General features: G+C 52.6%; 1 protein-coding gene across 2 annotated transcripts; it reads right to left on the reverse strand.

Annotated features, from left to right (window-relative positions):
• Window positions 1-269: 269 nt before the first annotated feature.
• Window positions 270-17,590, reverse strand: TRIP13 (thyroid hormone receptor interactor 13). Of its 2 annotated transcripts, none has more exons than XM_019744580.2 (13): window positions 17,357-17,590; window positions 16,358-16,523; window positions 14,868-14,997; window positions 14,141-14,196; window positions 13,332-13,422; window positions 12,002-12,074; window positions 8,939-9,002; window positions 8,093-8,179; window positions 7,758-7,864; window positions 4,868-5,021; window positions 2,754-2,866; window positions 1,495-1,564; window positions 270-1,146 (listed from the first exon to the last, which is right to left on the reverse strand). In XM_019744580.2, exons 1-13 carry the CDS (start codon window positions 17,446-17,448, stop codon window positions 1,051-1,053), a joined length of 1,299 nt encoding a protein of 432 aa, XP_019600139.2. In that variant the 5' UTR covers window positions 17,449-17,590; the 3' UTR covers window positions 270-1,050. The 2 variants fall into 2 exon arrangements, with proteins under 2 accessions (XP_019600139.2, XP_074185246.1); XM_074329145.1 differs by having other exon boundaries at window positions 905-1,146; window positions 16,373-16,523.
• Window positions 17,591-17,603: the final 13 nt, after the last annotated feature.

The following is a 17,603-nucleotide window of genomic DNA, read 5'->3' on the forward strand; positions in this document are numbered from 1 at the left end:
GGACTCATGAGATCTGCTTCTGCATCTGGCTGGAGCCAAGGATGACAGCTGGCCCCGGGACGAAACCTGCATGTGCCACGACCTGGGGGGTCCTCCTCCGCCAGCCTGAGAACCCCTCCCCATGGCTGTGTGCAGCTCCCATGAAATGGGCACAGCTTCTTCTGTGCTTCTCCCTCAAAGCATAAAACAGGCTAAAAGTTAAGTAATCGTGTGAGCAATTCTTAAATAAAATTCAAAGCATTCGAGAGTGATAAGAGAAACAAAATGAGAACATTCTGGAAAAAGTTTAATACTTAAAAAGATGTAACAAAAGGTAAAATGTTCTTTAAAAATATGTATAAAACACTAATATGAAATTTATTTTAGCACGAGACAAAAGCAAACATAATATTCTAATACATAATTGGTGGAATATACCAATTATCAGCCAATTTATTTCACATCTGTGAACGTGACTCATTTGAGCTATGATAATGCTGGTTATGAGGGGCGTTTCCACACACACGTTTCAACTGAACGCTGAGGGCTGCAGCTCTCCCACAGAGGACCATGTCTGACTACTGCATGGAACACTTTACCTAGAATTTTTTCTCGGTTTCTAGGACACAGGAATAGGTTTTCCTTATTCATGAAGTAGTCTTGGAGATGTGCGCTAAAGAAAACAAGCTCACGTCAGAGAGCAAATGCCGCCTTCTATCCTGAGTGACGTGTACATTTTTAATGCTACAATCAAATCCTTGTTTCCCTAACCATATTAATCATCTTTATTAAACAAAATTTGTCAGCATTTTGTGTCTGATCGACTGGCGGAAGGATGAAATAAAAACATCTAGACAGTTCTTTACAGACAATAGACCTTGAAGTACGACCCTTTCAGACAGTGAAAATGACAGGCCACGTGCCTTTAATGTGCATTGGAAGTATGTAAGTGCAACACACTTCCATCAATAACGCTTGGCTCTGCAGGCCCAGCCGTGTTATATGGAGATCTCCAGGGCAGTGTCGCTCACTGTGTTCACTATTTGAAAACCGCAGGTGGAGGAGCCCAGATCAAGTGCAAGAGGAAAGCTTCTTCCTGTCTTCAAACTGCTTGTCCACTGCCAGAGACAGGGCCTGGAGGAAGCCCTCAATGGTGACGGTGGGGGCCTGGAAGAATACACAGGCATTGTGGGGTGGCCCTCGCCCTTGGGGTGCCACTGGCTGCACCCATCCTACCCACGGTGCAGAGAACAGAGGGGACGACTCTGGGCAGCGGTTCCACAGCTGTCCTGTGTGAGTCAAGCCCAGCATGGCCACCTCCTCCCAAAGGGCTCAAGAGGGCCCCGCCGTTAAGGTCAACGCCTCCTACTGCCCAGGAGCCTGTCCCTTTGGAAATGGAGGAAAAGAAGGCAGACATCCCAACGGTGTTCAGTGTGACTCCCAGCGAGGTCACACCCTGCTGCAAGAGTGGGTGAGGAGGGTGCCCAGAGGCGAGGGTGGCTGCGGAACACTCACCTGGATGTACAGCGCGTGAGCCAGAAACGGGAGTTTTCTTAGGACACGGCCGCTGAGGCCCTCGCTCCTCCTGTGAACATAACCAAGTTTGGGGACGTCAGTCCGCACAAACAGTTGTGTGTCAGGGCTAGTTTCCCACCCCAGTCTCTGAATGTCCCTTCTCCCACGGCCTTTGGAGTGGGGCTGCTCTCCCTGAGTCCTCAGCTACCGTTCAGGTGGGACGGGGTCCCTGTTGCCCTGACATGTCACCCACAGGCGCCGCTGTGCTCAGGGACCGGATGCCCGCCTGCCTGAGAGTGCCAGGCACAGAGCTTGATGCGGTGGGCACGGCTCGCAGCACAGATTACCCAGGCAATTAGGCTGGTTCACGTCTTCAGTAACTTTTGTCCAAGGCTCTGAACTGCACCCCCGTCCCATTTCCACCACTTAAACCACTTCACCATATAATCCGAAAAAAAACACCTTTGAAAAATACCATTCTTCATGCTTTGTTCAAAAGCTTCCACGTGCCTCACGGTCTCAGAATAAAGTTCAGACTCGCTGGTCAGAACTCGGAAGCTGCCCCCTCAGCCCTCAGCGCCCCCAGTGCCATTACCTGCTCTTTGCAGTACAACCCACCTGAGGTCCCTACACACACGGTGCCCATGACCTTCCCATTTTCTCTCCAGTTTATCCGAATTCAAACTGTCCTCTGAGACACTGCTCCATTTCCCACCTTCCCTTGACCCCCAATGTCACCAGAGGCCTTGAAAGCGCTACCAGCCCTGGGCCTCACACGCGTGCCAGAGACTCCCGGTGTTCACGTGCTACGCGTCTCTTGGCGCCCAGGGCAGGACCACACACGGTCTTTTCTTTCCCAAAGCACCAAGCATATAACCCTGCAGTTATTTCCTTTGCTAATTTAAGGAAAAGCTTCTCTTATTTTCTCCTTGCCAATTTGTAAACATTTAACAGATATTGCTTAAGAAATCATTAACGCACCAAGAAAACCTCAATTTGAACATCAGTCTGCAGATATAAGCGTAGCACTTTTTCCCATTAGCTGATGGCCCCTTCGGGAGGGCAGTGGACCTCCATCCTCTGGTCCAGGAACTCGGGGACGAGGGGGCTCCCCCAGCCTGTGTGTGATGACTCAGGACTCAACTTCCTTTCCTCTGACCCCCAAACCACTACCCAGATGGCTACAGTCAATTAAGACTACCCCATTACTGTAGTGAATGGACTTTTCTTCTTGGTTACAAAAACGAGGTCAATCGCACCTTGAAATTTCACTTAGAAGGAGGCTTAACTTCGACACGTTGTTTTCAATGAAGCCGATCATCTCCAGCTCACGGAGGGTCAGCAGCTGCTGGCGAGGGTATATGATCTGACACTGGGGACAGGGTGGGACGCACACGTCAGCAACAGGACAGCACTTAGTGAGCGAACACAAACCAAATCACGTCTCACAGAAACGCAAACAGAGAGCACTTCCCATGCACAGCCGACCAGGAAACAGGCTGGTTCCCCGCTCCCCTCGTGGGTGCGCGTGCACACCTGTCCCCACCCCACCCCACACGCTTCTTAAACAACACAAATAAAACACGTCTCAGAACCCAGCAGTGACCCAGTCTCCTCTGTGCTTTTGGCCAAAATGTGTCGTCACCGCATGTCCGGGCAGGAGTCCAGTTTGTTACTCGGTTTCAAGGACGTGTCACAAGCTAGATGGCAGAGTTGGGCCCGGGAGCCAGGACTTGACCTGCCTTTCAAGTAGGGTCTGTTTGCTGTTTGTAAGATAAGACCCTCACTCGGTGGAATGACAGACCCAGGAGCTGAGCCACCGTGTTCGCCATGCAGACCACATGACTGTACAATGGACACTCTTTGCCAGTCACCACACTGAACTGTCAGGCTGCCATGATGACCAAATGACCACTACTTAATGAATTCGGACATGAACTGTTTCGACTTGGGAACCCGGAGAGGAGAAAGCCCATGCTGGAGGTTTGATGAAGGTCATGGGTAAATTCAGAAGTTCGCGTTCGGTGTGTTGTGACTTTCCTGCCTGCCTCAGGCTCCCGGCTGCCCCTCCACTGACACACGCCGTCCAACATTAATTGAGTGAGCATGGCAGACGGCAGGCTCCTGACAGAGGACCACAGTCACATGCCTTCAGGACTGGCCAAATCTCCAAGGCAACATCGGAATGCCTTAACTTACCACAAGCTGTCTAGACACACGCTCAGCTCCCAGGAAGACTGTGCACTTGTAACCTTACCCAGCCCCGGGACTCACAGCACAAGTGTGAGCACGACACCACACTGAAGGCCCTCGGTGGCCTCCAGCTGGACCCGCCATCGCACTGGTTCCTGGGCAGCAACACTGCGGCACAACACTCTGCCTGTCACTTGGGACTTGCGTTAAAGCTCCTCAGGGCCCCGCTCCATCTCCCACGCCAGAAAGCAGGCCGGATGTGCACACCAGGCCAGCACGGCCCAGCTCCAAGACCAGTGCTGAGACCAGCTCCCGCCCCCGTCGCAGATGCTGTGCCATCCTTGTTGAGGATGCTGGGGCCCCAGGTCCACGGTGCCAGGTGGTGGCTGCAGGCTGGGGTCGTCGATCCCACCCCACCAGCAGTTACAATGACGCCATTACTGTGATCACCATGTCAACGCCCATTTGTGGGCTGGGATGGTTACCGCCCGTCCCCCGAGTGCCCGGAGCTCCTGGCACCAGGCACACGGCAGCTCCGTTAGACTGAGTTACAAGAGATTGACAGTGACCATCACCACACTCACTGCTGCTGTGCTCATGGCCATCGCTAAAACTCGTGACCAAAGGGACACAAACACTGCAACCGATGACAGCCTGTGAACTATGACCTCCAGTCAGAAGGAACTCCCTGTGAGCAATGACATCTAGTCAGGATGACCTCCCTGTGAACTAGACCTCCAGTCAGGATGACCTCCCCGTGAACTATGACCTCCAGTCAGGATGGCCTCCCTGTGAACTATGACCTGTGAACCAGGAACACTACTATTCTTTCCAGGGAGGAAACGGAAGCCCAGAGAGTGGGTCACTTGCAAAGGCTGTGAGAACCGGGCCAGGCTGGGAAGGCTGACCACAGCCCACCCCTCCCACTCATCACCTGCAGGGAGAGCAACTATCAGGGCGTGTGGTGACCGTTTTGTGCTCAAGGAAGCAAACACTGAGTCAGTGGCCGTAATTCTGTTAGTGCAACCTGCCCGATACAATAAACTGAAAATCTCAATCTAAAGGGTTAATGCCATGTCAAACGCCCTCATTCCATACTGGCCTATTATGCTATGCCAGGAATTGTGAAAACATAAAAAATCTACTGACTGATCAGTACAAAGAAAGAAAACCCTGGCACCTTCATCAGTTCTTCTAAACAGGACAGGTAGATTTTGAAGATGGCTGCTGCAGACGGCGGCCCGATGTACTGCCTGATGTCTGCACGGTCCACGAAAGCCACGTCGATCCTCTCCGTGATGTTGGAAGTGGTCAGAATCACCACGTTGGAGTGCCTGGAGGCAGAAGAGCAAGGACCGGTCACCCCATGCCTCAGTGACCTGACTATAGCCTCCCCTACACGGGGAGTGTCACATGCCCTTGAAGGTCCTGGGCGTTCAACCACCATCATTGGGCTGGGCGCACCCACTGTCCCAACGCCGGCCCGCAAGGCCTCCCATGGCCCTCACCCGAGCTACTGCCGAACCCCTCACTCCCATTAGGCTGTCCTGGCCACAGCACAACGTGCCAGGAACACTCTTGGGGCCTGTGCTCCATCTGCTCCTCTGCCTTCTGGAAAGCTCTCCTAGACTCCTGCTGACTGTTCCCTTGCCTCCTTCAACTGTGGTGAAGCTGCCATCTCTGTGGAGTGTCCCTGACCGCTCGGCTGGGACATGACTGCTCATCTCACAGGTCCCGTCACCCCAACACGGTGGAGCTGAATTATTTATCCCGAGTACCAGCCACTTCTCCGTTAGCTTCCAGGTTCCACAAGGCCACTGTCATTGCTCTGCTCAGCAACATGGGCTGGCACAGGGCCTGGTGGCTGTGGGCACAGGGCCCGCTGGTAGCACACAGGTGTGGCCGGGGACGCACCTGAGAGGGTGGGCTTCACCCGGACGCTGGCATGAGGAGTGCTGCCCTGTGGCAGGGCACACGGGTCCCAGGAGCCTGGGCAGAGCAGGGGAGCTGGCTGCTCAGCCCAGCAGCTGAGTGGGGACGCAGAGGGAGCATGTGGCTGGAATCACGTCCCAGAGGGAGTTTGTTACAAAGCATCTGACCTGCATAGAGGCAGGCGTGCAAGGGTCACCCAGAGAGGGGCCTGAACCAGGGTATAACGCAACATGAGGCAAGGCAGGCGAGAGAAACCGGGCAAACACGTGTCTCTGCTGCTTCCCGAGTCCACACACCCAGCAACAGGAGGAGTGTCAGGGTGACATGTCCTGGCTTGAGTGGCGGGTGCACGATGCAGCCATCGTTGTCACGGGAACCCAGGAAGTTGGGGCTTCAGTGCAGAATGAGCAGCCTGGGAGCGTGTCTGACGTTTGCTCACGGTGGACACACAGGTCTGTGACTGGGACTCACCCACTTGGACCATGAGTAATGCCAGATGACAGAAAGCTGCGAACAGGCTGTGCAAGGGCCCCTGAAGAGACGGTGGGGAAACTCCGGCAGCAGAAACTGAGGTAGTCAGGAGTGAAGATGGAGGAAAACGCTGAGGGAAGTTCCAGGAAGAGAAAACTGAGCACTCGGCTGAGCACGGGGCAGAAACCAGACGGAGCAGCCAATCAGGGAGGGACAGAAGCAGCCCCAAGGAGGGGCTCCACGTCCCACGAGGCTCGCCTGCGGGAGGGCGGGAAGCAGGAGGCCCCTGCAGCTGAGTGCAGGAGACAAGCACACCTCCAAGAAGCCAGACATTCTCCACAGCCAACAGCGGCGAGGGCTGAGCCAACACACTGCTGAGCAGTGTGGTCACTGTCACTGCACATCCAACGAGCTGGCTTCTGGGCAACACTCGGGAGCCCTGGCACCCCGGGAGCAGACACCGGAGAACAAGCAGGATGCCGGGTGGTGGAGGGAGCGTGGATGTCCCGTGAAGAACAGCTGGGGTTCTGGTTCAGGCCGTCACTGCCCCAGGAGTCAGGTCTGTGGGGCTCGCTCCCTACAGCGGGAATGCTGGTGTCCTGAGCACAGGCCCTGGACTTGCATGGCTGGACGGTGCAGATGTGACACCTGGGTCCACGAAGGGCGAGCAGATGGCACTCCGCCCAGTGTCAGCACCTCAGCTGCAACACACACCATGGTGCTGGCACGTGGGGACAGAGCACCCACACTTCCTTTTATGCTGCTCAGCAGGGAGGGCGTAAGTTTTCACCAGGCCCAAGGTCTGGTTCCCATTTTAATACTTTATAAAGTGCATAAGTCCTAAAATGCAGTTAGTGTACGCCACTCAGAAGTGGACAAAGAGCCGACACTGCACGGCAGACGCATGTTTCATTAGGAGAAGTGGAGTAGGGCAGAAAGGTCTGTGACCCTCACACATCCTCTCTGCGACCTGTCACGTCACGTCACTGGGTGTCTGGTCCTTTACAGCCACACACTGCTTCACACCATTTCGGTGATGGTGGGTCCATGAGGTCACGATGCATTAGAAACACAGGTTTGCTGGCGATGCTGAGCAAAGGCTGGATCCGCCTACAGCGCTGACCTTACCGTTGGCTCTGGGTGGTCTGACTGGATGGGGAGGCTCAGGACGCTGTCCTCCCACCAGGCACCACTCGCGGCTGGGAGCCCGGGGTTGGCGAGGGAGCCAGAGGCGGCCCTGCACACGCTTGTGCTCAAGCTCATTTCCCTTCCGTTTCCCTCGTCTTCTTTATTATTTCTCATCTCAGGCTTATTTCCCTGGGTGTCTTTCCATCCCTCCTCTCCCACTCTCTCCCTTTTTCCTTCTTTCCCCCCAGAGCCCTGTCCAAACGTGTGTGCACGTGCACACACTTCACCTTCTACACCGTGTGCTCGCTGTGCCCTGGCTCTCGTTAGCTGCCCAAATACCATGTGTTCCAACTGCCTGCGGTCCTTGGTGCCCTCACACGCTTCCAGGCTTGTGGCCCAGGAGCAGGAGGCTGCAGCACGCAGCCCAGGGGTGCAGTGGGCGGTGCCCTCCTGCCTCTGTCATGTTCACAGACGATGGATCACCTAGCAACGCATTTCTCAGAACGTATCCGTTGTTAAGCAGCACGTGACTGTATTACCTTTTAATCTGATCAATTTGGGTCAAGACGGCATTGACCACGCGGATGGCATCTGAAGGTTCGGTGCCCGCCCTGCAGGCATTGCGGGCAGCTGTGAGGCTCTCCACCTGTGGGGACGGAGCAATGGGTCAAAAATGACCGTGCCTGGCCCCACAGGGCAGCCACGAAACACATCCACTGAGAGAGTGAATGAACAAATGAGTGGGTGTGCAGGAGCCCGCCTGTGCCAGCTCAACATGTGGGGTGCCATGGAGGGCAGCGCGTGCCGACAGCGGCCGGGTAGCAGTGAGAGCTGACGCAGCCGGGATCCCCACTCCGCAGGTGGACACACCGACCTCATCAATCAGCACGAACACCAGAGCGTCCTTGTCATCGATCAGGTCCTGGATCTTCTGGAACATCTTAGTCACCAGCTTGCCACTCTGGAACCAACACACTCTTAGTGCTGCCAGGCACTCGTCACACTGCCTGGGGCACACATGCATCCACTGTCCCTGCCTGGCCCTGCTGACCCCAAGTGGCCCCACAAGCTCGGTCTCCTGATGGCCCTCGAAGAACTCCGAGTCCCAGAAGCCAGGCCTGCAGGGGAGGAGGTCCACCCAAAGCCCCGCCTCCCCGTCTCAGGTGCCAGGACGCCAAGACTTGAGTCAACACGCCTCCCTTCCAGGGCCACACGGCACACCTGTCTGCCTGCCTCTTACTGTCCCTTTCCCAGCTGTCCTTATACCAGCCATGAGATGGGTCACGGCTGCAAACATGTAAACTGGCCAGGCAACCCCTGATGGACACTCCCTGTCCCCACTCCCATCTGCCAGACGGGCCTGCTGACACAGCAGAATGCTTCAGAGGTCAGGGGCCCTCGTGATGTCACCTTGCCAAGCCCCCATTCACAGATGGTGGCATGAGGCTCAGAGCCCGAGGGCATTCTTAGGTGAGGGGTGCAGCCCAGGTCAGAACTTGGGGTCCCCTCCCTCCTCAGATAACACTGAATGTGCTGTCCCACCAGTCACGGGTTTACATGTGCCCCGGCTCTCGGGCCTCAGACCATTTCCACGTTACTGTTTAGCTGTGGAACTTTCCTCTGACCAGAAAGGAAGCCCCACAGAAAGTTTGCCTAATATACACGACACCTTTTCAACAACATGGTCGACAATCCAGAGAATTAGAATATTAATACTTACTTCTGAAAACCATTTAGAAAAGAGGCTGTGGCTGTTTATCTCAATTAACTGGCCATACCGGTACCTAGGATGATAAAAGAGTTAAGACACCCACTTCACGATTGGCCCCAGTTCTCCCACTGCCCTGCCTGCGGAAACTACTGACTTGTTCAATCGTTGTATCTACTGACAGCAAACTGATGGGTCAGGAAGCCTGCATGCTAAGTGTGAAAAATCTAACAGGACACAACCAAAAGTTCTAGTGGAAGCAAAGCAAGGTTTTTCACACTGAGTGATATCTTCACTTGAATTAAAGCAAGAGTACAACCCCTTTTATTTTTAACCTACTTGCAATTGACATTTCTACATTTAAAACGTATTATTGGTAGTAATCCAGCAAACAAATCAATATATAAACATCACAAGTTTAGACTGGAGCTGAACATTTTCTCTTCCTTCCACAAAACCCTCGAGTACGACGGCACAAAATCACTTACTGCTCTGAATGCTTGGACGACCTTAGCACACACTCATGGATGGAAGTCTAGCGCTAACACTCCCATCACGCAGGAGGTGGCCGAGACATCCGGACGCACTGAGTCCTCACTAGACTCAGACAGGGAACCAGACTGAGGCGGGAGAGAAGCCGGCTCCTAGGCCGTCTTCAGTTTTGTTCTTGTCAAAAGCCCACAGAAGAAAAATTACTGTCAAAAAGTATCATTGACTTTCCACTAAAAAAAGAGGAAAAGACCATTTACTAGTTGTTTACAAAAGAGAGAGAAGGGAGACAGACTCCCTAACGAAATAAAGATTGGATTGAATATTAAAGTTAATTATAAAGCATTTTGATTATTAAGGAAGCAACAAAGGTTTCGTGTGCTGTTTCTGAGCCACAAAATAAATACATTGTTTCCAGCTCTTGGTATGGTTACGTGTCACTTAATGATGGGATACGTTCTGAGAAATGTGTCGTCAGGAGATTTCATTGTTGTGAGAACATCAGTGACGGCCCAGCCCACTGCACGCCCGGGCTTCAGGCCTGTGCAGCACGTCACCACGTAAAACATCACGGGACTCAGTCCAGCACAGGAGAGGATGTGATCACGAGACGGGGAGGCTGCTGAGGCGTAACCCGCACACTGTGTCACAGCAAACTTCTCTCAGTAGAGGGTCCACTGTAAAGTGAGGATAAAAACTGAACACACACGCCAGTAGTGCAGCCGTGTATTGCCAATGTCAAGCAGTGCGCCCTGCACGTCACTGTATGTGCTGTTCCTTCATGCGATTGGCAGAGCAGTAGGTGTTTTCACCAGAAACACGCAGTAGGTTGGGTCACCACAAAGACGTGAGGGGTGCGGTGAAACAGCTGTGATGTCACCAGGCGGGAGGGTTTTTCACCTCCGTTGTAACCCTACAGGACCACCGTCGTATATGTGGTCTGTGGGTGACTGAAACATAGCATACGGTGCCTGACTGTACTGGGAAAAGTTCTATTTCTTGTAATAACATCTTCACTCTGCTGTTTTAGAAACCTGTCCCTAGAGATCTTTAAAACACAGGTGGCACTACAGTATGTTAAGATGAAGGCCAAGTCACTAAACATAAAATAAAGAGTTGAAATAAAGAAATTTTCCTATGTACAAATACAAGACATTTTGAAAAGAAAATATATTCAAAAGTAAACCTCACAGCATTTCCTTTTCTAAAGCCAAACTGGAGTAGCAGGTACCAGAATAACCCTTTGCCTTCATCAATTAGAAAACTGGACAAAATAAACGAAACGTCTGTAAAGGACACTGGCCAAGAGGCATCTGAGAACTGGGACCCGAGAGAAGGGAAATGAGGTGAGCTCTGCAGGCACCCTGTCTCTCTGCCTGGAGCACCGGGACATGACCCAGGAAGGGCACGGCCATCATACTAAGTGGAGGAGACAGAGGTCAGAGTTCAAAGAGCCTGAGGCAGCTGGAGGTTGCAGAGCAGAGTTCCAGAGCGGAGGGAGATTTTCAGGAATTAAGTGCCAGAAACCATCGCGGGGTCCCTCGAGTCTTTACTGAACAGTTGGACACATATGAGCAGGGAAAGCCATCAGGCTGTGCCCCTGTGTGAGCTGAACAGCAGGCTGGGCGTGTTCAAATTCCGGGTCGCCGGAGCAGAGAGTACTCATTATGCGTTCCTGGTGTCCAGCTGAGACTCCAGGCGGCCCCTAGAGGACACCTAGACCCCTCTCTAAGAAAGCTTAAAACTGACCCTCAAAAGGATCATACCAAATTGCAAATAACTGACATGCTACCAGAACACTTCAGGTAGGTAACTCAGACACTTCAAATCCCAACGTCCACATTAAAAGAAAATTATCTGAACATTAAAATGGCTATTACCCATTTGCTCAAGGATTTTAAGAAGAACACAATGAAAAGGGGAATGGAAAGTATAAAAGGAACCAAACAGAACCTCTGAGAAATATGCTCTCAGAAATGAAAATTTCATTGAATGGAATTAAAAGCAAAGTAGATACTGCAAAAAAGTCCAAAATGAAACAAAGAAAAATTCAAAACCCGGAGAAAAAAAAAGGCGCATCAGTGGCCTGTGGGATAATATCAGACAGTCTAACATGTAAATAAATGGACTCCCAGAAAGGGGGGACAGGGAAATTAGTTGAGAAAACTAATTTCATCCAAATGTGATGAAACTACAAACCCAGAGGAGACTGAAACAGACAAGTGCACCATCAGAGGCTTGGCCACGCCTCTCCAGTAAGTGACAACAGACCAGGCCACCAGCATGGACGTCAAGTACCCTGAGCTGACACCCACGAGTCATCCCACCCACAGGAGCAGAAACACGTTCTCTGAGGTACATGTGCCACTCTCACCAGGACAGACATGTGCTGCTTACCAAACAAGTGTCCATAAACTTAAAAAGATCGAAATCGTAACTCAAGACGATGCTGATGACAGAGGAACTGGTTGATTTACACTGACAGACGGACCTGCTGTTTATGTAAAACGATTAACAAACAGAGACCGCTCCCACTGTTGTAAATGAAAGGCAGGGACCTTCCCCTCTCTCCAGTCACCAAGATACCTGCTCGAAAGTCGGATGGTCAGTTTCTGGGCCAGCGCTCGACACAGGGATGTTTTGCCAGTTCCCGGAGGACCTGCAGCAAAATTCAAGCACAGATGTGGGGAAGTCAGGGCTGTGACAAATTTCTGAAAACAGCAGCAACTGTCTTTTCCACAGAATACGAAAGAAGGAGCAGAGTTTTCGATGCTGTGAATGGTATTACGAGCGCTGCTTGCTAACTCACAAACAAGTCTGCTAGCAGCGTTTAAGTGCCATGCAATATCACCAATGCACTTTACAAGTCTCTCCCTCTCTCTTCCAGTTTGAACTCGTGTCTCTGGTCTTAGCTTCCACTGCTCAACAAAGTCCCACCTCTGGGCCAAGGGCCGCTCAGCTCTGAGTGCTGCATTTCCCGGCTTCCCCGACACCCTCGTCATCGCCACATGTCCCGTGAAATCCAGGCCTTCAGGCACTTTTCGCAAGCCCCATACACCTTTGCTGACAACACCAGGACTCGAGCCCTGAAGCGTGCTGCCTGCGGCCCACAGCAGCACCGCCTTCCTGGCTCTCTCTACCAGGGCCTGCACCCACACTAATCGAGCGGCAAAGTGAGGGCCTTGTGTGTACAGCTTCTTGCTATGTCACCTACAACGCCTTGCATCTAACAGAAAATGCTGACACGTTCAACTGAGTTTCTGCAAGCATTTTCAGTAATCAAAAAGGGGACATGTAACAAATTCTAAATGGAAAATAATTTATTTCACTTATTGAAATAGCTACTGATCGCCTACTCTGAATCTGGTATCAAGACAAGGTACCGGGGTATCTACTATTTAAAAGATACCTTTTTTAAGATTGCATATAAGCATTTACACCATCTTAACTGGTATAAAGAAGCTAGGTACTCTGAGTTCCTACCTCACTATAATTTGTGTATCCTAGATTCCTTTCCATCCAGTGACGTTAAGAAAAACACCCACGCTCTTCCTCTGAGAACACTCAGACAGAACTTCTGTGAAGTGGGGTTTCTGCAGTTTACGACTCAAAGTGAAGCTCTAAGAAAGCTACAAAGAAATACACGGCAATTTCTACCCCAAGGAGTTTATGGTCAGTTGAGGCAATAAGAGAATTCACCAAAAAGTTTAGTAATACTGGAAAAGTCACAGGGCAGTAATCGGATGGCGGCCAATGAAGGGTCAGGTAGCAAACGCACAGACAGGGGCTGCACTGGCTTCGGGGACAAGGAGCACTCGAGGACAACTGTGGCCCCCACCACAGGAGCGCAGTGACTCCTCGCAGACGGACAGAGCTATGAACAACGCTGACGCCACACACAGCCCCGCGCCGTTACCGTGGAGTAGCACCACCCGGTTCCATGTGATCAGATTGCTGTCCACGTTCTTGTCTGAAAACAGTAACGCTGTCATCACGTAATCGAGGAGCTGAGTGGAGAAAGGAAAATACAGATACAGGTGCCGACAGGCAGAGGCTGCCACCAAACGCGCTGCCACGTGAGCGGCAGGGAAGGAGCGCGGTGGCTCCACGTGGCTGCCGTGCCAGTCGCTTCCTGCACACCTCACAAGCTTTCACTGCAGAACGCTAACGCGAGACAAAGAGGGTACGTGCTGATTATTACCGCGAGTGGAAAGGAGGAACACGGCCTTTTTCTGTAAAATGCCAGCATCGCACACAATGACGATGGGACTGTTCAAGAAGGGGGACGCCTCTTCCTTGGGGCCAACACCCGTAGCACACTTACTACAAGATGCCAGCAGCCAGGACTCCCTGGGCTCAGGGTGGCTTCCCAGAGCAGACGGGGGCCAGAGGAATGGGGTACGGACTTCGAGTATCCCCACATCGTGCTCGCTGAATCCCGCCCACCTGTCTGCCCACACTCTGCCCCTCAGCCCCCGGGGGTGCCTAGGAGTAAAACCCAACAGAAGCTGTCGTCACCTTCTGCACCCCTCTTCCCCCTCAGGAGACGCCCCAGAGACCAACTCCACTTGGGAGCAACCCTAGGGAACAGACACGCAGGACGCAGGCTGCTGGCGGGCAGCAGTTCCCAAAAGCCCATTTGTGTCACAGGGCTCCCCGGTGCTGGAGACCAACACTATAGCGATTCTACTACAAATGGGCCTTCTGGGAAAACGGGCAACTTACATGAGATTTGACTTCCACATCATACACCAGGCTGTCCCACAGCCCATGGAATTCCGCTGAGAAAAAGACAAAAACCTAACTTAAGGAAAGCATTACACCGACCGGCTAGAAATGCCAAACCACCGATGTGCGCTCCACTGCGCCACACGTGGCATGCTAAGATTCTGATTACAGGGATGGTAATTTTTTAAAGACGCAAAATAAACACAAGTGACGTAGGACTTCTGACCGATAATTAACTGGGGAAGAGTAACCTTTTTGTCATCATTATGCACAACTGTCTTCTCTGGATCTGCGCTATGACATGGCCCACCACTCTCCCCACAAGCCAACACTTGGGCGAGGCAGAGTGGCAGGTCTAGTCCAGCCGTGAGGACATCGGCATAAAACCTGATGAGTGAATTAACCCCAGGACTCTGCCTGCGAGAACCCATCAGCAAGTCTCTGGAGAAGCACCAAGAAGAAGGTCGGGGGGAGGAGTGGTCCGGCAGGACGGACCCACTGGGCAGCAAAGAGCAAGGTTGCATTCTATCTGCAAGGACCCGTCCAAAGGAATTCCCACTTTCCTCTGCTGTGATCTACTTTCCATTTCAGAAGCGCTAAAACACCCTAAAACCCTACAAAACAATGGCCATTTCCTTGGCTAACCCACTTGGCACGCCTTGGTGTGCCATGCTCTGACCTCGTGGGCTCAGCACACTGCCCCCACGGTCACTGTCACAAGTACCTGCGGGCAGAAGCCAATGATTTGCCGCAGTTATACTTTCTGTCTCTTCCTCCAGGTTCTCACTGCTGGGACCATCTTCATTCAGCTGGAAGGTGTGAAGGGCAATAGTGCACGTGCTCAAGTCGATGGGCTGTGAGCAGGAGAAACCAAACAAACACGTACACACGGAAAATAACTCGCTTTTAATTCCAGCTATAAAAATTAGGTGTCAAAGTCCAAAAATAAAGATTGAATGTACAGAATGTTAAAGACCAGTTTTTAGATTAGATGAAAGACTATGATTGTATTTCAGATTTACTATTAGTTCGTTTTAAAATGTGTACCCCTCCCTCCCCTTTTGGGGTCCTACAACAACTTTATTGCTTTTGTAATTACAAAAGTCAACACACACTTGTTGAAAAAATGCAAATATAGAAGAATGTAAGTTCCCTACATCCAACCTCATAGATATTAGTCTCAAACACACTCACACGCATTTGACCAAAAAGCGATTCTACCACTCAGTTTTCTAACTGTGCTTTTCCCACTTAGTACTAGAGCATAGAGACATTTCTATGCCAGTACGGTAGATAGAAACCTCATTCTTTGTCATGGTTATTTCATCATATTTGGTGTGAATGTGTCAGATTTGTTCAGACATCTCTGATAATTAAAATATTTCAAATTGTCAATTATTGTTGACAATAATTATCTGTTAAGACAAACTTCTTCAGAAATGAGAACATTAAAATGTTTCGTGGTGAGCACCCAGGCCCCCCAGTTACGCTGTGCTACTCTGTCCTTCCACAAGTGTCGGAAAGCTCCCTGGTTCCCCGCAGGCTGGCCAAAATCAAGTACAGTAACATCACATCTCGGTGTGGATAAAACTCCGAGAACGCCACAAATGTTAGTCCTAATATAAGAGGGAGGTCCACCTCGTTGAAGAAATGTCAGTGCCATATCAATTCTTCCAAACTGATTCCTTCTAAGACAGAAACTACAGGCACACTGTCCCAAAGCCGACATGTTGGGCTGTTTCTACAATAGTGACAGAGCTGCCCCACTCAGCCACATGCCCACACAAAGCCCCTCTCAGCTCCCACACATGAACTCTGTAAGCAGAGGGGTATGAATTCTGCTGGACCAGGGGAAGCGCCGAGAAGGCCAGCCCACCCCCCCTCTCTGTTGTCCCATACCTCCCACGGCCTCCCACACGCTGAGCGCTCCATACATGTTGCTGACGGAAAGCATGAGACAGGAGGCACGCAGGCTGAGCAGGGCAGCCCACCGTGCGAGTCCCGGGTTTCCGGTGTGCCTCCCGACTGCACTGGTCGAGGCTGACACAGGGGCCATGTCTACTCCCAGCCAGCCAGTGCTTTGATCGGCAAACCGACACACGAGTAAACCAGTCTGACATACACCGACCACAGCAGCAAGCTGCCATGCATGGTACCGATTCTGGACTCAGCTAACGGTTAACCAGATCCCGGTACTGGGAATTAGTAACTTACCTGTGGGTCTCTCACCTTCAATTCTGTGTCAACAATAGAAACAGACTGCAGATTTCTGGTCAGAAAAGGGTCATCAAACTCAGTCCACGTGTAATCACCAAACACAATATTGTGTCTGTTAAGTAGCTTTCTCACACTCAGTTTTATATCTTCTTTTTTTGCCGTGCTAAGCAAACAAAACACACAGATCAGTTCTAAGTTAGAAAACAAGACTGTAACAATCATTTTAAAGAAATAATCAGGGCAGACACTTGAAAGTGCAGTAGTTAAGAGTCCTTAAGAGTACAGGAGGGAGGGGCCGCCTGGTGACCAAACCTGGAGCCACGGCTTGCCTGCCAGCTGTTCGCCCTCAGGCAGTGGCCCCAGGACCCCGAGCCCCGGCTCGGCTCCCCGTTAGATGAGGGGCATTAGCGGCAGGAGTTCTTGCTACACTGAGCTGCGATGCAGATCAGTGAACCCGTTCTAAGCGTTTAGGAACAAAGCACTCAATGAACGCTGACTATTCCTATCATTAACGAGACGGGACTTCTCTAGCTGTGGGTCAGGTTACGAGTCTGCATTTTAACAAGCGCTCCAGGCCTGGGACTCACGCCGAGGCGTTCGCGGCCCCGCTCGCCCCGCCAACCCCCGACCGGTTCCGAGCCCGCACCGAGGAGCGTGGCCACCACGCTGCGCCCGCCCGCGGCCCCGCTCAGCGGGACATTCTGCTCACAGCCTCAGAGGCCGGCCCGCCTGCGGGGCTGTGAAGCCCACGGCACCGCCCCAGGCGCCTTCCTCTGGACGCCAGCCTCGCCGGACCCGTCGCCAGGTCGCTAGTGGGGGGTTGGCCCGCGCGGCAGGGCACCAGGCCGGGGGACTGCGCACGACGGAAGGGCCTGAGAAACGCTGGCTCCCAGGGCCACACCGCTCTGCCCCAGCCCGGGAGCCCCGCGAAAGTGGCCCGTGCCAGCCTCCGGGGGCCCGGCGGCCTCCGCGGGCGCCGCTCGGGGTCGGGCGCACCTGCCGCTCCGCTGGTGCACTTCCACGTGGACCGTCGGCGCCTCCGCCACGCAGGGCAGCGCCTGCTTCAGGTCGCCCGCCGCCTGCTCCATGGCGCCGCCGCAGGGAACTCCGGGGACCCGGTCGGAGCGAGGCGGCCCCGGCCTCACGCCGCGCCCCGTCGCCACAGCCTCCTAAGCGCCCGCCGGCCCCGCCCGCGGTTTGAATCGGCCGCGAGCAGCTCGGCGAACTCTGACCCGGAAGCGCT

Source organism: Rhinolophus sinicus, linkage group LG03, assembly GCF_036562045.2.
Source record: "Rhinolophus sinicus isolate RSC01 linkage group LG03, ASM3656204v1, whole genome shotgun sequence".
NCBI classification, from domain to species: Eukaryota; Metazoa; Chordata; class Mammalia; order Chiroptera; family Rhinolophidae; genus Rhinolophus; species Rhinolophus sinicus.